This window comes from Orbicella faveolata, unplaced genomic scaffold (assembly GCF_042242905.1).
Source record: "Orbicella faveolata isolate gen_17 unplaced genomic scaffold, um_ofav_v1 contig_13, whole genome shotgun sequence".
NCBI classification, from domain to species: domain Eukaryota; kingdom Metazoa; phylum Cnidaria; class Anthozoa; order Scleractinia; family Merulinidae; genus Orbicella; species Orbicella faveolata.
The window spans coordinates 20,747,501-20,768,476 of record NW_028301540.1 but is presented as its reverse complement, the minus strand read 5'-3'; the positions used below and the strand labels follow the sequence as shown (position 1 = coordinate 20,768,476).

The following is a 20,976-nucleotide window of genomic DNA, read 5'->3' as shown; positions in this document are numbered from 1 at the left end:
TCTGCACCTTATTGAGTTTACAAAATATCAGCTCTATAGCTTGAGAATAGCAAAACATCGATGGCAACTGTGTTATCAAAATCAATAGAAATTAAGGTGATAATTGTTAAAATTACTTTAATTGCGGTAGTATTTTTGGTTTCTACGCTTTAGCAACACTTTAACTGTGCTCATTGTCTCGTGATTTCTCACCTGCTAGCTTCAAACTTAAAAACCTATGACCATTCTTGCAGATAAACGGCTTCATCAGCTCGCTTCCGAGATGCTCCAATACTTCTGACATGCGAAACAAGGATTGCTTAAGGAGATTACAGGTGCGGTAATCGACGAGTGTGATTTAAACAGAAGAAGAAATTGGTTGCCTTTGTTTTCACTGTGCCGACCATGGACATCTGAACAGCATGTACACTACCCATCATTTGGATTAATTGTAATCTACTTCCACTGGATTCATTGATAGCTCAGATATTGGAGTGTTGAGTGTTTGCACAATCTCCTGTGCAGTTCTCCTCAATCCTCGAAATAAAACGTCTTGGTCACATGGCCATGTGTCAGAAATGTGACAGATGAAAAATTGCGCGTGTTCAATTTTCAGGAGAAACTTTTCTCAAATGTAAAACTTCAAATATACGTGTAGAAAAAGATCGCCATTCTGAGATAGATCTCTTTTCCCTAACCAATCAACTTAAAAAACTGACCTCACCTTACTTGTTGCAAGGTAAACGCCCGATAAAGATCTTTATCGTTTAAGCATCGGTTTTTTTAAGTTTACTTTCAGCGACTGTGGCTATTTGCCTCAACCCCTCGACCCATATTAAACTACAAGCTTTATCTTTTCATCATTTGTAAAGTTCAACATAAACAAAAACGTGATCTGGGTCAGTGACTCAAGGCGACGACTTGAATTTAAAAAAAAATCAACATTTAGCGAGGAAGTCACATCAGCCTTGGCTGGTTTTCTTCTGGGTCCTCTATCCTGGTTGAATTGGAATTTGGATGTTATAGTGGGTATCGTATAGTACTTCAACATAATATTACTGGACTTGATGCCATTTAAAGGTAAGGAGAACCGTATGGTCGTTCCCAACAATATTTGCTACCTAAATTACTAGAGTTAATTACCAGCAATATAATTAAAAACATAAACAAGTTTTAAGTCAAATCGGCAGTGGGCATGGGTAGGAGCCAAGGGGAGGGCGGGGGGGGGGGGGGGGGGATTATAAGCCATTCAAAACCGCGTGAAAATGAGCTGACAAGAAACGACCAAATATATGCAGAGGCAACCCTGATTAAACCCTTTGATCTACATTCTATCATTCTCTGCCTTTTTGTACTTAAAGTACAATTCAATGCAATATCCAGCGATGGCGTTAGCAAGTCAATACAATTAGGCTTCTCCTTACGGCCACCTCCATAAGGGCTCGTAACATGCCGGTGGAGAGCGTTATTACCGAAATAAGGTTTTTCGTTGCCAAAAAGACGGGTCTCTTCCCTATTTTACGTTAGGGGGTGTGAAAGGGTAAAAGCAATTAGCCTGTACAACCCGTCATAACAGTTGTATAATTTGGGCAATAGGTGAACGTAGTGCGTAACTCCCGCTAAATCATATTGTCTGACAGAACGTTCTAACGCTGACTGTTTTGAGTAATTATGATTACACAAGACAAAAAAAAAAAGTTTTTTTAAGCTCACGTCTGTTGGTTCAAGTGAATGATTATTGCTTTTACAAAATCAATGAGCATCGCTTTCGCATTCAGACGTCTTATCACTTTACCGATGGAGAAAACACTTTAGATCATATAACTTTAAGAAGAAGTATATTTATTATGGACAAAACATATTAATTTTATCCCAAAAAGGCATCAAAGAAGCTTGGATTATACAGATGAAGCAAATATAGGTGAACTATAGGAAATGCATATGGGAAATACATGTTCAGGCACAAAACATATGTCAGCAGGAAAAATTGAAACGTTTTGGGTTGGAACGCAAGGGAGTTGTTAGGGGAGCTGGGGATTGGTGCTTATATATATGAATAATGACAACAGGTTGAAGCAGGTATGACTGTAAGGTGTACCATAATAGAAACCAGGGTTCATACGCCCCCAATTGATAGCAAGTCAAATGGAAAAACGAGGGCCAAACCTAGACAGAACGACTTGCACCTTAGTTTGAGCTAAACAAGAACCAGTTAAGGGCAATAAAGCTCAAAAGTAACCAGAACAAAGAGAGAAAATCAGCAAGTGGCTTGTGGTGGTGGCAAAACATTACGTCATATAAACTACGGGGTCTAAAAGTAGCCGGTATGTCGCAAAACGTAAAGGAAGGCATGACAGTGTTTGGGATTACGGTTATGTATTGAAAGCGACTACACTTCGATTAGACGAAGGAAAACGTTTTGGTAAGTGGAAGTACTTCTTTATGTCGTGTAACTGACATCATTTTTTGGTGGCAGGTAATTTGAATAAGTATCCGTTTTCCCTCTACTTACTTCAATCGGTTCAATTTAATTCAAAACTATCAATGCGTGATAGTTTCCGACCCATGAAGATTTGTTGTCGAGCACTAGCCGATGTTACAGTAGAGAAAAGGTTTTGGACAACGGTTTTACAAGTTTAAACACACATATTTCGTTTCTTCATTTGATACTGGTTGTTATGTAAAGCTGATTTACTTTCGATTTAGGGTACAAAGATTGAGTTGCACGCCATGTTTACAAGGGAATGAAGTGGGTGGTCGTCACAGCAGTTATAGCTTGTCTGGAGGTGGTCGCCGCGGGTAAGATGAACGTACAATCAAGGCTAAACGCCTCATTGATCTTCTTTGTTCAAATGGACTTCCTAATCACAAGATTTTCGACGGGTGCTAAATCATGATAAAAATTCTTTTTAGAGAAGGACTAGCTACTTTATGGCGAGTTTCTTGCTTAGTCATACAAATTTTTGAACAATTTCTGCCCCAATGCTAGTATTCATTAAGTTGTTATCACGTAACAAAGTGAAAGTAGCGATTGACCACTGCAGGGGGTAGTGATAACTGGATCTAAAGTCTACCACAAGCACACCCGTTGTAGCTTACAAGGTAACAAAATGTTTAGCCTGCGAAAAGAATCCCGGTTGGGTTTAGTGCGAGCTAGCCGAGTGTGGTCTATGGGGAACGGGGCTAGCCGAGAGCAGTCTGGTGACGAGGTGGAGCGCATTTTCCTCTACTCGCTTCGCGGAATTCTTTATTTCTCGCTAAACGGCTCACTTCGGTCGCCGGATTTTTGTTCCGCCTTCGCCGGGAGCCTGTTTGCAGGCTACAAAATGTTCTTATGCTGTTGCCAGCTTGTATGGCCCTTCATTTTACACATCGTGGGCACAAAGGATTATATAAATGCTTGCATAGCAGAGAGAAATAATTTTCATCGAATGTCCATCCTCTTTTACGACTTGTCAAGTTTGTGTGACTGTCGAGATAACCTTAGCTGCGTTAGTTAACCAACGTTACATTTTTAGAAACCTAGCGTATTTTATATTTTTTTATTGGGTGTACCGTCATAATGTTTGGAAATAAGTAAAAAAACAAGACACATAATTATTTTTAGGTTCCAGTAGAAGAGCACAAAAACGCGAGATAAAAATCGACAGACAAAGACCGTGGGAATACGGTAAGTAGATAATCAACAGTAGCTACTGCCATCATCTCTAATTCTTAGAAAGTTGGACGCATATTCCAAAATTGTATTATGGCAGAATTTGTGAGGTTAAGATCGAACGTCAACTTGTATGTTGAGCAATATTTCAAATTATACCGATCAACCAAGTGCCCAGTAAATTTGACAGCATACACGAAGTAATTCCATTCTGGATATCAAGAAGTTGCAATTTAAAGTGTGTCGGCCAGGGCTCAAGAATTTAGAAAAGTGAAACCTCTTAGCCTCCTGGTTGTTTGATCAAGCAAAACATACCCAAGAACTGTCTCATTCAATGAATTGCACTTGAAGAGGAACTTCGGTTGTAAAATGATCTTAAAAAAGTCCAGATTCAAGACTGAGTTGACGTTATGCTTTGTAGTGATTATACCATATACGAGTATCTTTTGTGAGCGTTTATTTCAAACGTAGAAAGCGCCAATTTTTCAGTTTTATAATTTAACAACCCCATATGATCAATTTGTTACAGCTTGGCTAAAATATCTTCTGGGAGACCCTAAAGGAAATCGTAAGTAAAACTTGAAACTCCAGCTTCCCGGTAACTGTTATTTACAAGTTTATTGACTAGAAGCCAAAGATCAATATTGGTTTAGTTAAATGCAATCTACAAGTATAAAGGTTGATTCTGGTACAAAGTCATTTCGTGAGACACACTTTTGAGCAGGATTTTACTTGTAACTCAGGGGCGTAGCAACCATAAACGCAAGTACGCACTCGCGTATACCTCCAGAATTCCAGAAAAATATATGTATTCATTGACGAAAAGCGTCTTTAATAATGAAATCTGTTGGTTTGACAGTCTCTAGTCTCCTGTTAAATCCAATATCAGTTATCCTAAAGGTTTACTCATAAACAACATAAGTCACTAAATACTCAACGTTCTTCAATGCATTGATTTATGAAACTGTTCACTGAAAAGCATGGGAAATGGCTTTAAAGATATCCTGAAGAAAACATTTCTTGGAGGGCATTCCCCCAAACCCTGTTAGGTGCGTGTTCCCCAAAGGAAAATGCACACTACGCCTTTGGAACTAAGGCCATTATATAACTGGAAGGTGCCTATTAATTGCGTGACATCCTTATTTGCAGCAAACACAGCAAAGGCCGTAATAGGGGAAAAGAGAACGACAAGATTGCATCGATTATGTTCAGGAAAAATTCAGTTACGCGATAAATGGACGAAAGATAATTCAATTTATGACAAAATCATATGCGGGATGTTTACAAGAAAAGACGAGTACAAGAAACACGAGGAGCACGTGGCAAGACTCTTATTGGGACAAACAGAGAAAAAGAGTTTAGACGAACAAAAGGATGAACTGATTAGAGCTGTCAATCGAATGGTGCACGCTGCTGGTCCTCTTCCTATTCTGAAGTTTAAAGGCGGATGATTGTGAATACGTTACTAATGATCACGTTGTTATAGAGGTTGTATATTCGTAGAATTGTTCAATTTTTAGTATTTTGTGAGCCAAATGATATCATTTTAACACTGCTGATTTTTGTGGCATTACATCTTTATCCGGCCCGTCAGGCATAGTATAACAATTGCAACACAACATCCAGACATTTGATAATTCTACTATGAAGGCCACCAATAAATACAAAAGTGATATTTCGTCAACTTTGAAATTAGTCGATTGTAGGAAATGAACGTGTAAAACAAGAATATGATATTTTTAAAAAAAAATGCAGAAAAAGCAAATTAACTTGTTTCTAGAAATGAGTGTCCTTCCACGAAGAGTGAAAAGCAGGTAAATTAATGGTTCCATTCATTTTATTTAACTAGTGCTTGGTGGATCCACAGCTATTTCACTATGCTGTGATAACTTACCTTCCGATTACAAGAGGGGGTGCAAATATATGACGAGGGTCTGAATGGGGTGTGCAAATGTCAGTTGTCAGTTAAAATGTCGTCTATTTGTTAGCTATATTTTGGGCCATTTGCCAGTTGTCATTTATGTGGCTGTTAATAATCTTTTAAAGGTCTTTTAAAAATGGCTTTAACCTTTCCTAGTTGACCCCTTGTATAGAGGATACAGTCGAAACTCTCCAAAACGGCCACCTTGGGGACAATAGAGAGTTGGGACGCGTTTAAAGGGCTGTTGCCTTTATGGAGATGTGGCTGTTGTAGAGAGGTTAAATTAAGAGCGAATGTAAGGACCGTTTGTGACGATTCAACTGAAAGCATATAATTAAATGCAAAACCCTTAATGATTTTTTCCTTTACCCACCCCGTACCGCTTTGCGTTGCGAATTTAAAGACCCAGTATTGACCATTAGGCTTTTCGCGCGTCTGTAATTGTTGTGGCGTACATGGTAGAGAGGTCTCCATTGTTTTCTGCAATGCTCACAGCGCGCAATGCATTCTGACTAAATCTGGGTCTTTAATCTCCCCCGTTTTTTGTTTCGCATGCGCGCTCGACAATCTTACGAGAAAGTAAAAGAGCTTTGAACAAACAGACTATGAAACTGTAGTTTCCTGGTTTTGCGGATAGTAAAACAAAATATTTAAAAGATAACAATGCAAACTGACTCAAACCAAAACACAATAGCTAAATATAATTTTTCACGTTGTTATTGTAAGATAGTTTTGTGCTGGTATGTAGATTCGTTGGTATGCAGGTTATGTAATTATGCTAAGAAGTTAATATTTAAGGAGTCTCTCCGTTAGGAGTTGTCACTTCGACGGCATCTCCGCTTTTGATCAGTTCATTTTGGAAATTTTGTTTTAGTGAATTTCCGTGTTTTGTCTACTACGTTTATTGTGTTAATAACTACCCTAGGGCAATTTATGTCTGATCAATAAACGAGATGCCCCCTCCTATATGACTGATGTTTTCTTACTTATACTTAGATAGAAATTATTTTGTTTTCGTTTCACTGCAGCGTGATTAGACAACAACTAACAATAGTTTTCACGACACCAAGAAGTAAAGGGTTTGTTAATTTGCTGTGGTCAGTCAACACCCTGACCATATTCATTATTAAGGGTTATACATATTAAAATACAAAGGTTAAAGTAATAATCTTTCCACCGAAAAAATTTTCAGTGAATTTCAAACGAATGACAATAGCTCAAGCCTTTTGTCGGTTGCCAGTATATCTGACTACAAACGTCAGTTTTCAGTTAAATTTTCAGGTATTTGTCAGTTGCATTTATTTTTTTCGCCGTTTGTCAGTTGTCACTTAACCTCATCCAGACCCTCATGATGCATCACAAAGGTTTCCATGTAAGTTTTACTATTCCATTCTCAGGCAGCCATGGCGCAAGCGTTTCATTCATTTCTTGCCCATGCGGAAAATAGGAGTTTCAGTTATCGGACATAATAACAAGTCCCAATAGCTTTCATCCGTTCAATAAATTAAGAGAAAGAATCAGTTCTCAATGTAAATTTATTTATCATACAATGTAGATTTACATTCGAGGACAAGTAATTCTTCATTACATCCCTCCTACTACCCGTTTTAAGACAATTCCAACAAGCATGAACTAAAAGTGCCAATTTCGTCTTCTCGTTATGATCATGATACAGCAATGTTTCATGAAATATTCGTTCTATTATTAATAAAATATTTTGGTTACAGTGGAACTGGTCAAATGTAGTGTAACTTGTCACATACGTAGATGATGTTACGTTCTGGCAATTAAAAAAAACTATATACTAGGATTTCACAAAGCCTTAAAGTTCATTATGCCATTTTAATGTCTGTGATATCCTCAATAAGCAATTTCAAGTTTTCAGGTTTCTAACTTTAATGATACAACTTTCTGGTTGAGTGGTTAAACATATTTAAAGGGATTTATTTTTAACCTTCTTTGCGTTTTTCTTGGACTTTGTAATTTTAAATTTCTGGTAATGATGATTGTATTTTCCTTTAGCTCTGGTTTCAAACTCCCTTCTGAATAAGCCATTAGGTGTGTTACCCATACTTGTCATACCCGGATTACCTATCCCGGTGAATCCATCAATACCTTCCATTCCTCCTAATCCATTCATTCGATTGCCTTGTCCACCACCCATCATCCCTCCGTTCATTCCATCCATACTTGGCATTCCTCCCATTCCATCAATACCACCAGCTCTATCCATATTTCCTAAGCCTTCTGGCATGTCATTCATTGGTCCCATACCTCCCAAGCCTTCAAGCATGTCGTTCATAGGACCACCATTTTCCATACCTCCAGGAATGGATTGCATTGGTCCCATGCCTCCTGGCATATCTTGCATTTGACCCATACCTCCCATTCTGTTCATACTTCCCATTCTACCCATCCCTCCCATCCCTCCCATCTTGTTCATGTCTCCCATTCCACCCATTCCATTCATAGCAGCCATACCGCCCATTCCTCCACCCATTACTCCCATTCCTCCCATTCCCCCTCCACCTCCCATGTTTGGTCTTCCTCCCATTCCATGAGCGTTTTTCCAAGCACTGGTAAATTGGTTTTGCATCTGTTTTTCAATCCCTGCCATCGCCTGCTGTTGCATTTGTTTCATTGCAGAATTGTAAAACATCTCAGGAGTTGCTGCATCAGTGTTCACACCTGCGAGATTATAATGACAAGAAATTACTACTAACAGTGATTTTTAACCCACCAGAGATATAAGGGAATTTTTGACCTTCAACATTTGCCTCATTAGATGATCTAGATGATCTTTCTCCAAAAGTAATGACAAGCCTTGAATACTGAAGGGCTACACAGAATTTTCGAAATTTACGAGGGTCAATATCTCCTTCAATATTACTCCCAAAGAATTAAACATATCACCATTACTAAGCTCTTTAATTGTTTGTAAGAGTCAATCCGAATTGTCGAAAATGATCACTTCTCTGCACCATGCTAATGAGGCAAAATGTAAACAAGGATGCCAGCAACGATCGCCCCAGAGGGGTGTAGAAAGGTAATCTTGACGCTCGTCTTCACGATGAGACCTTAAATCGGCTCATTGAAAAATGTAAGCACGACACTCAAAACCCAAATAATTCGGACCTATAGAATACGGCTCTTCTAAAGTGCCTGCCGAGAGAAAAACAACGATGTAGCCGGTTTCTAGTGTTTATTTATTTAAACTTAAGCTACGTTTCCGCGCTGTTTTGTGACTAACAACAACGTAATCTGGTACCAAGGTACTTTAATTATCAGATTCGAGTAGCTACATGTAGGATAATTAGTCATTTGATTTTACGAATCCAAGATAAACTATGCTAAATATGCCGAAGATACAGTGTACATCATTTTCTAGGAACTATCGAAGGTATGCGGATCCTCCTACAAATAGAGTTGAGGAGAGTGAAAAATTCAGCTTAAGGGTTTTTATCGCAAAATCGTTTTTTTGTTTCGTGTCGGGGGGAACCTGTTGCTTTTAGTTTGAGCCAAATAGCAAGCCTTGAGAATAAGGTATTAGTAGTCTTTTGATACTTAAAGCCTCATGTTCGAAACCTAACACCCGTTTCACTACCCTAGTGATTATTGAGGAAAACCAACCATGGCGTCAAAGAAGGAAAGATGGTCTTGAATGTTTCAATGATAAAACTTAATTTTCAGTGTCCTGGTTTCCTTCTTTCGTCCAGTTGTCCCAAGAAGGTATGATCAAACCAAAACCTGTTTACGAGTTTTCAAACGAAGTACAGTGTTTTTTCTTGCATCTAATTAAGAACGTATTAACGCCGCTCAATCTCTGGGCATAATTAAGAATTGTCTCATGCAGGTTATACGGAGTTCTCAGTGATTCCTTTGGTGTTGTTTACCTGATGTTTTTCCTCGCTTCTCAGTCACATGTTTCTTTGATGCCACAGTTGGTTGTCTTTTGCTTCCTTTGCCTGTCTTATGGCTGATGTGTTTTATCTTTTCTTTCTTATTAAGCTTTCCGATTTTTGCTATTTTTGTTTTTCTATCATAAGGCGCATCGTAGCCGTCATCCATTTCGTTCTCCGGGCCTTCGTCGAAAGGTTCTTCAAAGTCAGCATGTTCATGGGTGGGAACTAAATATGGTTGGTCATCATCGTCGTCCAATCCCTCATTGTCAAAGTCCTCATCGTTGTCAAAGTAACGATGTCTATGAAAACGACGGAAGTAAGGAACTTCTCGATCCTCGTATCCTAATGGAACTTTATCTCGTCCAACTGCAGATTCGTCCACCATAGGAGCCATTGGCCCCATAGGCCCCCTTAGCCCCATAGGCCCCCTTAGCTCTTCACCAAATCCTCTTGCGAAATAAGGATTGACATCGTTCAAGTATCCATCATTGCTCCTTAAGTTGTCCCTTTCATAGGCATTGTTAGCAAAGTTGTCCATCTCACCCATTCCTGCCATACGGTTGCCATACATTCCTGCCATTCCCATGTCTCCGATTCCTCCGAAGCCAGCCATTCCTCCCATACCTCCCATTCCACCCATACTGTCCATACCGCCCATGCCACCCATGCCACCCATGCCCATGCCATCCATTCCTCCTCCCATTCCTCCTTCCATACTTTGCATGCCACCCATACCTCCCATTCCACCCATACCTCCCATACCTCCCATTCCTCCCATACCTCCCATTCCACCCATTCCTCCCATTCCTCCCATGCCTGGCATTCCCTTGGCAGCCTGCATGGCAGCCTTGAACTGGTTTTGCATCTGTTCTTGTATAACTGACATAGCTTGCTGTTGCATTTGCTTGACCATGGGGTTGTCTGGCTCTTCAGAATCGTCTTTGTCTAAAATAAGAAAGTAACCCAGATTTTGATAAGAAATTCTCTTGTCTTAAAGAGAGTGACTAATACCTTAACAACTCAATTTGCTAGGAAATATATACCTTCTTGTTGACTTGGTGCTTCACTGGGTTCTGTTGGTGAATAACAAATAACTATTTACTATATAGTTTAAATTGCTTTCGATAAGTGAGAGCACGTTGAACAGAGAGTCAGCGCGATTCCTTCTTCTGACAAAGAATTGCTTTCCATGGATATCGTAATCACCACTGCAATCAAATTCATGGCATTTAGTTTTTTTTAGCAATAGAAAAGTATTTTTGTAGTTAAGCTACTTGGGAAACATAGTTAAAAAGATTTCGTCGACTCTTCTCACCATCAGGACTCTGAGGATGCGGTCCCTCGTCGCTTTCCGGGCCAGCCTTGTTATCATCAGACATCCCCACTGGCACAACAGGAGGTGCTTCTCCTTCAGCTCCACCCGGAGAGATCTTTAGATCGGGAGGAAGTTTAGGATGGTCTGGTCCAGCAGCAATTGCTGCATAAGGATCTGTTTTACCTTTGCTTAAATCTGCAGGTTCCATTGCAGAACCACTCCCACCCTCAGTATCTGTGTCACTGCTAAATGAATTGTTTCCACCTGCTGTAGTGTTGGGGAGAACTGCGCTGACTAATTTGTCGATTGCTTTGAGTGTTGTTGTAGCGTTCAAGTCTTTAAACTTAGTAGCATTCTTAATTCCATCTCTGACTTTGCTAAGTGGGACGCCCGTTGACACTCCTGGGTGGTTACTGTCTGGGTTCGATTGCGCTGCAAAATTCGTAAATTCCTTTCTATCAGGTATCACACTGCCGGGCTTTGCGCTTTTAAGTTTATGAAAGAGCCTTAGCAGGTTTTTATGAATGCTTGTCTGAAGGCTTTTGATTTTATTTTTGTCTTTCAATGCAGGGGCTTTGCTTTCTTCATCCTCTGAACAATCATCCTGTAGAGATGACTTCTTTACAACTCTCTCAGCTTCACCGGGATGAGGGATATGAGAATCACTGCCCTTTTGACGAGATTTACTGGACAGGCTGCGAACTTGATTAGCACAACCTACAAAATTTAGTTAAGACAGAATAAAAAAAGGAGTATCAGGAAAATAAAAACGAATGGAAAGGGTAACGGCTTGGACCTGTTATTGAGTTGCCTATATGAAGAAAAATAAACTGTAACGACAAATTAGTTGGATGATTTTATTAATGTTAGTTTTTGGTATAGCGCTTGTACTGTATTTTGACTACTACCTGTATGTGATGTAGCCAGAAATGCGAAAGAATGTACTTTGATGAGTAGACTACAATGTGATATTATATTTGTTTCAATCTAATAACAGAGCAGCCTAAGAACAGTTCGAAGAAGAGATTTATGCTATGGAAGCATCAAGACTTTTTTGGCAACCCCATCACATACAGCTATACTGAAACATTCCGATCTATGATCTGATCAAGTAAATCTACCAGGAAACGATTATTTCAATGTTGATTGTTTCAGTCAGAAGAGTTACACTGTACAGTAAATTCCTCCCTCTATGTCAGTTTGTTGCCCACTGATTTAATTGGAAGGTGGATGGGGAAGTCTCTAATGGACTAAGTAGTCTATTACGGACTTTCTTTCACATGGGAGAGCAAATCTCGCCTGGTGATAATGGTCCGTTAATCACTTCTCAGCAGGGTTTTAGATAAAACATGTACCTCAGCTATTAATTTAATTACTTAAAACATGGAAATTCTGGTTCCTATTGTACGGCAAAACGTTTTTATACCTTTTGACGGTCTGCCACAAATAAGGTCTGCAAGTAGAGCAAAAAGGAATCATTTCAACTTGTACGTTTTAAACAGCTAAAATAGAATATGGCTACAATCCGACTGCTGCTCCTTGAACTGGATTTACAACTGATATTGTGCATATAGCTTTAAGGATTAAATTAACGGGTGTGATAGGTAGATCAAAATTTGCAATTGTAGTGTAATGGATAACTGGCCGTGGATTTAAAAGGACGAGAAAGTCTATAAGAAAAGGAAGGTAGTCTATTACAGAAAATTGAGGAATGGAATAGCTACTTTGGTAGTTTTTGGAGTCGTGATTTTACTCAGCAGATGAGCATTTCTTTGGCTGGTAACTCTTTATCAAAGGTAGATAGGACTTTAATTCATGAAGAAGTATTTTTGGGTTTGGAATTAGTTCTTCATATTAGTCTGTATCTGAGTGATAAACTACTGTTATATTCACGTCCAACAGTTATATACTTTTTCTCGTTGAGTGCCCTTCTCTGGGATGTCGCTTTTTCGTTTCAGTCGCTTATATTATAAAGAACCAATTGACACCTGATGCCTCTTTTAACGCACCAATACCTTTGTTTTGAAAATAGCTGGTACCAGTTCCTTACCTGTAAACAAAATGACTGTCAAAAGTAGCGACAGGAACATTGGGCGTTTTCTTGTCATTCTTCAATTCCTTGCATCTGCTTTAGAACGGCTGAGAAAAAAAGTAAAGGACAAAATACTTTACGATGTGTCTACTGTAATATCACTGACCACCTAAATGACACCAAAACAAACATCCGAATACATGATATGACAAGTATTAGCGAGACAAACGTAAGGCCAAGAAACCAGAATACATCTCGAATCCCAGATCAAAGAAAATTCCAGGTCATTTATTAACGGAGAAATAAGTAAATTTAATTTAAAAAGGCAGCATACAAGTTCATCGTAACATGATTATCTTGCCTGCAATGTTTATATCATTACAGGTTTACCGTCGCTTTCGGAATTGCTTTTGTTGACGTGTTTTTATCGTAGCTTTTTAACTTAACCTAACCATAAGACAAGAATAAAAACGAAATCGTTCGCTTCAGCGTTTGCACTGTGTTACAAGATATAATTAACATTATTTACGTTTTAAACGAAACTTACTATAACCCTCAAAGGATGTCAAAATATTATCACCAAAGACGCTCCAAATAAAACCTTATCAAAACAATTATTTAATGGTAAGTCATCATAAACAAGGAGGACTAAAGTAAAGGGGATTATCTAAGACAGTTGGGTCATATGCAACTTACCGCAGGTTGAGGTACTCTTGACGATATTGGTGAAAGAAGTCTGCACCCAAATCACCAGAGATCAAATCTCGACTGCTGATGTAAGAATAAAATATTTTGCTAACCCAGATCATAAAATTGCAGTTATTGACCAATTAAATATTTACATTAACAGTCCAAACTATTTTTCGTCTGTTGTTAGGGACATACGATTTGATGGTAGATTTAAAGTAGAAAAGTACATTTGGCTAAAAGTTTGTTCCAAGCTAAATCACTCAAAATTGACGTGATAGATAGGCTAAATATAATTTTTCCTTCTCCGACTCAGGTAAAGCACTACCAGAAGGTTAAAGGTCTCATTGGTCTCATGTGCTAAATGAACTATTTGAAGTATTGAACCCTTAAATTTGTGTTTTTGAGGTTAATGAAGGCAGGGATTAACCTCAATTGGGTCGCACAATTAATACCTGCTGATCCAACTCTAGTGCACTGCTAATATAAATTGCATGTCTCGAAAAAGAATCAAAAAACAAACCTAACATTGCGGTAGGAGACAGAAGGAAATTTCGATTCAATTCACTATGCCATAGTAATGTCTAGTGTGATATTTCAGAATTCAACCAATTCCTCTTTGAATGGCCACCACTGCTCCTTACATAATGTACATTTACCAGATCGCTACGTATCTAAGAGTTGCGCTGACAATCCTTAGATAAAGCTCTATTTACATTTATGAGTTTTCTTTAATTTTATGGCAAATGAATAATGCCCTGACTATCCATCATTCGTTTTCAATAATTGGCTTATTATTTAAATAAATAACTTCGATGGTCCGTGAAGTTTCATATTGCAAGCATGATCTCGTTACCGTAACATACCGAGGAGAAAAGACCTGAAGAGGAAAAGGGGGGAGCAAGCGGGCTAAATAGAGGTTACGGAAAATGAAAACAGGAATTATAACACTCAACATTCGTGGATCAGTTGGTTTCCTTATTATGTGTTTTTGGATAACACATCTGGTCATTTCAGGGCCTGTTGTAGGAGAAAGCCAACAAAATACTGATTGGGGTGAAGTGATGGTGTGGTATTATAGGAAAATTCATTACCTGATGAGGGAATTCCACGTTAAATTTCACGCGGAAAACCGCTATCACATGAATCGCGAAGCGATGAGTGCGATATTGGCTTTTCAAGTGAAATTTAACGTGGAATTCACGAGTCAGGTTATGAATTTTCCATGGATCGCATAGCCTTTTTTTAATTCTTTTAATTCTTCTTTCATTTAAGTCTAGTCTGTGTGAATATGTTGCAATATTCAACGTGTTTCGCTTTCAAGAGTCGCAATTCCACGCTGAATATCTCGCCTAAGTAACCAAATAGGGTGCAAGAATTCTCTGAGCTATGCGATTCTACCTGCAATAGACTAGCATACCATTCGGGGGAAGTAGCAGTATTCAACTGCTGACACCGATGAGCCAACTTGTTCAATTTATTTTCTTTATTTCTATATATTTGTTATTTGAAGACTCTTTCAACATGTTCAACTTATTTCTATTTTAAATTTAATAGACTAGGGTAAGGGTAAGCCTGAGACAATTCAAGAAAAGGCATTAAAAACAAAAAACAATGACTATCACAGAATAAAATTTTATTTCAGGCATTATACTAGAAATCACCGATCCGCGCCGGGATTAGCTTAATTCAGGTTAATGGCTAATAAACCCTCGCCAGGTATAAATTATGATAATGCTATTTACTTAGAAAAAACAAACAAACAAACAAATATCATTTTAAGGCGGAGTACTTTGAATATCATGCATCTGCTATTTTCAGTTTCTTAATTATCTGAAGATGACAGTAGGCGAGGGACGTTACACTGATATTGATAGATACTAAACAATCAGGCGTTTTTTGAAAGAAGAAATGTCATTAAAGCCATTAACGGTTAGGTAACTGTTTTGATTAATTCAGGAAACACGTGGACTCTTCTTCTAGTAAGCCGCTCTCTGACAACCAACATTAATCTCTCGTCAAAGATCATCTACTCTGATTATGAATTATAATTGATTTTTTTTACAATATTTGTGACTAGAACAACGGATATCCTTTATTTTTTGCGGAATTGGCCCTTTTAACTTTCTCAGCAATAATTACTCCAAATAGCAACCTGAGATTGGCGTTATGATTTAGGACCCGGTTTTTTCACATGCGCCTGTTAATACGTTACAAAACCCTGCCTTCAGTTATCTGTTAACCGTATGCCAAAAGTTCAATTTTTGTAATGAGTCTTCCTTTTTCGTTCTCTTCTTTGGCTAAGGGGTTTTGCGATCTTCCGAAAGGTTTTATGTCTGTTTGTTCTGAAGGAATTTGAAACCAAGTACATATTGAACTGCTTTTCCTCGGTATTACCATCACCAGAGTTTTCTCCACCCGTTTCAGTTGTGGAATAAATGTTTTTATTATTGAACGCTTTGTCTTTTTTAGACGTAGTTATGGCGACTCCACTAGATTCTGCGCTTCCAGACTGTTCTGACCTCGCTGAGCTGATTCTGCTACGAAGGCTTAAAGAACTTTCCCCTACTGCGTCGGCCTCCAAATCGCCTTGACTATGGTCGTGGTAGAACTTTTTCTCTGCTTCTTCATCACTATCCTTGAAATCGCCATAGTCTTCCGTGTTGTAAGAGTCTTCTACTCCGTCTTGTTCTGGAGTTTCGCGAATGGCTCCTTCCTCATCAAATGCCCCATCTCCCCCACCCTTAACAGTTCCAATTGTATGGCCCATTAATGCGTCGTACATCTCATCCTGTTGGGCTGCCACTTTTTCCTCAAGGTGAGCTGCCTCTTCAAACTTTTTCTGGGCCTCCGATGTTTGTTTCTGATTGTCTCCTTCGCCAGTGGATGGGCTGCTTGCAGTGTTTATTGGAGACTGACTCAGTGGAGAATGAATTGGACTTGCAGCTGTGGGCTGACTAGTGATCTTAGAATTTTTTGCGTCGCTTGCTTGACCTGCAGTCAAAGGACCATTTGGAGTTGTTTTATTCAACATCTCGTGAATCTTATTGAAGAACTCATTCTCTGCTTTATAGAGTTCTTGTCGTGCTAGGAATGCTTTAACCAACTTTTGCGCTGTACCAAAAGCCTTTCGCGCCGCAAGACGTTCTTTAGACAAAATGACTGGCCGAAGATGTTGCTTCTGTTGTTGTTGTTGTTGTTCCTGTGCTGCATTTGCAAAGAATAACTGCTGCCCCTTTTGCTGCTCCTTTGTCGGATTCAGGTGTTGGACTGCACTTGACTGCTGAAGAGAAATATTTTGCGCACTTTGTTCCTTAGTATTTGATTGTTGGCTGTTCCGGTTTAAGTTTGTAGCGTTGTTTTCCCGTGAACTTGATGAATCCGCACCTGTCAAGTTCTTTAAAACACTAAGATGGGCAGCCTTCAATATATTGGTTATAAACGAAGTGTAGTTTTCGAGAAGAGCCTGGGTGTCACCGACTGGCTTTCCTTTGCCGGGATTCATGTTTGAATCCACAGAAGAATTGGCTGTTGAGGGAGAAAGTTTTTGCATTAAGCTGCTTTGCTCTTCGTTTCTTAATTTCTGAAATGGGATATCACTGATGAGAATGCCAGCTTTTTCTTTAGTGTAGTTTGCTTGTTTTAGTTCCTGTAAAAGAATATTCTTTAAGATCTTTAATTGCACTGCATCCTGTTTTGATCGATTAACTTTCGTATTGGTTTGGGAGGTTTTAGGGATCATTTTGATGGGGTTTGTTTCTTGATCGACAGTTTTTGTCTTATTTCTTTCCATTTTCTCGGCCTCTCGGACAGCCATTTCAAGCAGAGCTACAGCATTAGTCAATTTAGTGTTATTCAAGTGACCAATCTCTGAAATGGTTGTCGGATCCTGCCCAACGGTATCCCAGACAATTTGCTTTGCTCTCGCAAACGCTGCTCTTGTTACATCCGGATCAAATGGCTTCCCATGTTCAACGATGCTTCTCAGTTCTGGAAATAATGGAAAAGAATCCGTCACCATGACTTCGTCGTCACCTTTTAGGGTAGCGTTTGCAGGTTTAACTGTTTTTGTCAGTTTATTTGTCTTGTCTTGAGATTTTGACATATCGTCCAGTTGGTTATTGACTCTTTCGAGAAATCGAACAGTTTCTTTAAATGTGTTTGCTGTATTGAATAAGCGAGCTGTCTTGTTTCTGAGGCTACCGGGGAGTTGCATAGATAGTTTGTTAAATCCCTCGGCTAATTTGAAAACAGAGGCAAGGCCACCCTTGTGTCGATGTCGGTGTCCACGGTGGTGGTGACGGGTCGGGGGAATTTCCGGTCTCATAACCACTCTGATTACGTTTGGAACTCTTCTGACAGCAGATGCTAGATTCGACGATTTTCCACCAGATTCCATCTCACGCATAGCATCAGCGAGAAAATCCCGTTTGTCATCGCTTTCCTTTGGCTTGGCGTTCCCTAATTGAATGAGTAACACAGAGTGGTCATGAGTTTGAATCACTTTAGTCTATTACGGATTTGAATACAACTTGCTTTTTACAGCAGCATGGTAGCACAGTTGGTAGGGCAAACTGCTGTGCGGTTTGTGGTTACTACCTGATTTATTGCATGCACGCCCACGAGACTGAAGGTTCATCATAATGTGTTTCATTTCGCTTCCTGTTTTTGAATGCCATCTTAGGTATATACACTCTTGTGGTTTAAAAGAATTTGCTAACCAATATGCTTCCGGGACTAAACTTTGTTTGAAGAATTCAAAACAAATATTGCAGCTTCCTCTTTACCTATAAATACACATATCGTTTGCTATTTCCTTATTTGTGACTTATATTCTGAAGTTATTTAAACTAAAGCGGTATCACAATAATTCTTACTTGGTGATTTGGAATAACATTATATTCCATGGTTGTTGACACAAATGGTAACAAACATTCACTAAAGTCAGTGCAATCATGCAGTTAATTGGTGCAACTGATTAGTAAACACCGCGATTTGCGATACAATCAAGGACTTCTAGCGATAAATTTTATTTGAAAGAGCATACAAAGCATTCTGTAAACTCTTACCTGAATGGAAAGCACAAATTGTTGGTAGAAATATTACAAGGGCGAGCGACAATACTCTCATGTCTGTGTTATCCGCTTCACATTCAGTGAGGTTACATTTGTCTTCAGTTGACTACAACTGAAAGCAAAGAAAATGTGCAAGAGTACAACAGGTAATGGAGTTAAAATTCAGTTAACCAGAAGAAAGCTACGAGAAAAGCTGTAAAGAAAAGAAAAGCCTTCTTGTAGGAATGAAAAATGAAGATAACGAGAGCAATCGAAGCCATCCATGTATGAAATCGGCAGGTGGTTAGCTCAAATTTCCTTTCGCTGTAAAAATATCACCTGTTATCTTGTTAATCTTGTCCTTGCTTCAGTATCAAAGCGATAAACCCAAATTACAAGTAAAGGCAATTTAATTTAAATTTTCTGTTTCATATGGGAGTGACTATACAAAAGCACCTCTTTTTAATATCCTTCGTTTGTCTGCCTTGATTCGCAAGTTCGGAATTTGGTGGCAGTATAGTTATTTTTTCGAAAATTGTGAATCATGTTTCTATGTTTCTTAAAAGATAATGCGCGTCCCTAAAACAAACCAGCAACAAATGAACGTCGGAGTGTTGACCAGACAAAACAAATGATTCTCGCCAGGTAATATGACTGAGCAAAATTACTGTGGTGGGGTGGCGACAGAGTAATATTCAATAACAAATAACAATAAATTAACTGTTAGTGACAGTTTAGCCTTTATCCGGTCATTCATCAATTGATGAGAAAAATGTTGTTCAATTTGAACATTGACCTTACCTTTAGCCCTTTTAGTCATCAGCTTATCATAAAAGTCCTTTCCCGTCCGTTAGCCATATTTTTCAGACAGTCACTTTGGGATGATGTAATGCGGACCCCGACAAAGGTCACGTTGCCTCACTTATAACCGCTGTGCGCGGCCATGCTTATGACCTGAATCTCATTTTAAATCTACCATGTAGTTCTACCTGCGTGCAGATGCGTGAATTCGCAGCGGTAAGTGCGTCCTTTGGATCCGTTTAATTAAGGTGGCTGTTATTCATTAACTCGGATAGAAATAAACAGCTGGGAGACTGGGAAGGAACTATAGTTTTAGACTCTTGCTGGGATCTAAGTTGTTAGTCATATTCAGACACGGAACAAATAATTAAGGAAACAAATTGAATGGAGCGTTGTTAGGGGTTTTTTTATTGTTTGTTCTATAGTTTTGAGTTTGAGTATTCTCAAGCCTGAACTGCGCGCACAAAACATAAGCAGTGAAAAACACTTTTATACAAAAAAAAGAAAGTACTTGTTAACTTTTAATCCTGGGTTGGCGTTAACCGACTTTCGAACAACCCGGCCCAGTGTTCCATATTATTTTGGTCTCTTGTAGTTCAAGAATCCTTCTAACTTTTTGTTTTTTCTTTACAATACAAAAACTTACAGTACTTACTTAAAATGTGCGATACTTAAGCTACTAACAATACTATACTCTACTTACAAAACAGTACTTACTTACAATGTGGGATACGCTACTAGCAATACTATACTATACTTACAATACAACACTTACAGTTAAATTTACCTTCTAACTTTATTAGTAACAATCTTGTAGCACGATGCGTAGCTAACAATTATTTCTAGAGCGCATGCTGGACCGCCAACGAGGCCTGTGCTCGCCAAGTCGGCTATAATTATCTATGACGGGCGAGTGAAATACTTGGTTCATTCAAAACAACCCCAAACATCGGTAGATCTTCCAAATTTTTGTAGAGCCGCATTTATCGAACATGGTAGTTAACTATTGTTCCAAAGGCTCACGTTGAATGCATGTATCCATTGTAAGAAGTCTTAGTAGTGTAAGTAATGTTAGTATTGTATGCAATAGTAAAAAAAAAAAAAAAAAAAAAAGAATGCATGTATCCAACAGCAGAGGCGAGTGCAGTAATTGTTTTATTATTATTTATTTTCTGGAAGTAGTGGGCGCTTCAGTTTAATCTAAACGAAGTGATGGTTTGAAAAGGCGGAAAAATTTGTGGCGCAGTGTTCGTTTTGCTGCACATTACTTTTATATATCACAAGTAACACATATATCTGGGAAATAACTGGGAAATTTTGATCAACCATATTTGCTGTTTTCAGCCGTTTTCGCTTTGCACATTCGCTTCCCGAGCAAAATATTAAGCTAAGCGATACTTTCCGACGTCATTTTCCAACCGAGCTACGGTGTATACCACATGACATCGAGTTTCAGTGAATCAATCAGAAAAACACTCTTCAAAGGTCTTCAAAGTTGAGAATTTAATAATAGCTGATATCCAGTAGTCGCTAGGCCAATCAATAGTGTCCCTGACTAGGTCTTTGAAACAACAAATAGAGATTTATAATTTTTCAGTCTCTCATTTATCGATAAAATGTATAGTGAAGA

General features: G+C 38.7%; 3 protein-coding genes across 8 annotated transcripts; 1 reads left to right on the top strand and 2 right to left on the bottom strand.

Moving 5' to 3' along the window:
* The first annotated feature begins 1 nt into the window (after window position 1).
* On the top strand, window positions 2-6,521 carry LOC110051140 (uncharacterized). Of its 3 annotated transcripts, XM_089285012.1 has the most exons (6): window positions 2-96; window positions 234-1,059; window positions 2,686-2,778; window positions 3,587-3,649; window positions 4,164-4,202; window positions 4,784-6,521. In XM_089285012.1, the coding sequence occupies exons 3-6, from the start codon at window positions 2,724-2,726 to the stop codon at window positions 5,083-5,085; spliced, it is 459 nt and encodes a 152-aa protein (XP_089141138.1). In that variant the 5' UTR covers window positions 2-96; window positions 234-1,059; window positions 2,686-2,723; the 3' UTR covers window positions 5,086-6,521. The 3 variants fall into 3 exon arrangements, with proteins under 3 accessions (XP_089141138.1, XP_020612790.1, XP_089141139.1); XM_020757131.2 differs by lacking the exons at window positions 2-96; window positions 234-1,059 and adding an exon at window positions 1,910-2,401; XM_089285013.1 differs by lacking the exons at window positions 2-96; window positions 234-1,059 and adding an exon at window positions 2,451-2,591.
* A 551-nt stretch (window positions 6,522-7,072) lies between these two features.
* Window positions 7,073-13,604, bottom strand: LOC110051199 (uncharacterized). 3 transcript variants are annotated; one of them, XM_089285007.1, is made up of 8 exons: window positions 13,501-13,604; window positions 13,195-13,251; window positions 12,823-12,911; window positions 12,199-12,225; window positions 10,773-11,489; window positions 10,501-10,530; window positions 9,449-10,402; window positions 7,073-8,243 (listed from the first exon to the last, which is right to left on the bottom strand). In XM_089285007.1, the coding sequence occupies exons 3-8, from the start codon at window positions 12,878-12,880 to the stop codon at window positions 7,489-7,491; spliced, it is 2,541 nt and encodes an 846-aa protein (XP_089141133.1). In that variant the 5' UTR covers window positions 12,881-12,911; window positions 13,195-13,251; window positions 13,501-13,604; the 3' UTR covers window positions 7,073-7,488. The 3 variants fall into 3 exon arrangements, with proteins under 3 accessions (XP_089141133.1, XP_089141132.1, XP_089141134.1); XM_089285006.1 differs by lacking the exon at window positions 13,195-13,251; XM_089285008.1 differs by lacking the exon at window positions 13,195-13,251 and having other exon boundaries at window positions 10,773-11,204; window positions 13,501-13,603.
* A 1,502-nt stretch (window positions 13,605-15,106) lies between these two features.
* Window positions 15,107-19,453, bottom strand: LOC110051116 (uncharacterized). 2 transcript variants are annotated; one of them, XM_020757094.2, is made up of 3 exons: window positions 19,347-19,453; window positions 18,561-18,678; window positions 15,107-17,952 (listed from the first exon to the last, which is right to left on the bottom strand). In XM_020757094.2, the coding sequence occupies exons 2-3, from the start codon at window positions 18,619-18,621 to the stop codon at window positions 15,749-15,751; spliced, it is 2,265 nt and encodes a 754-aa protein (XP_020612753.2). In that variant the 5' UTR covers window positions 18,622-18,678; window positions 19,347-19,453; the 3' UTR covers window positions 15,107-15,748. The 2 variants fall into 2 exon arrangements, with proteins under 2 accessions (XP_020612753.2, XP_089141131.1); XM_089285005.1 differs by lacking the exon at window positions 19,347-19,453 and adding an exon at window positions 18,885-19,032.
* Window positions 19,454-20,976: the final 1,523 nt, after the last annotated feature.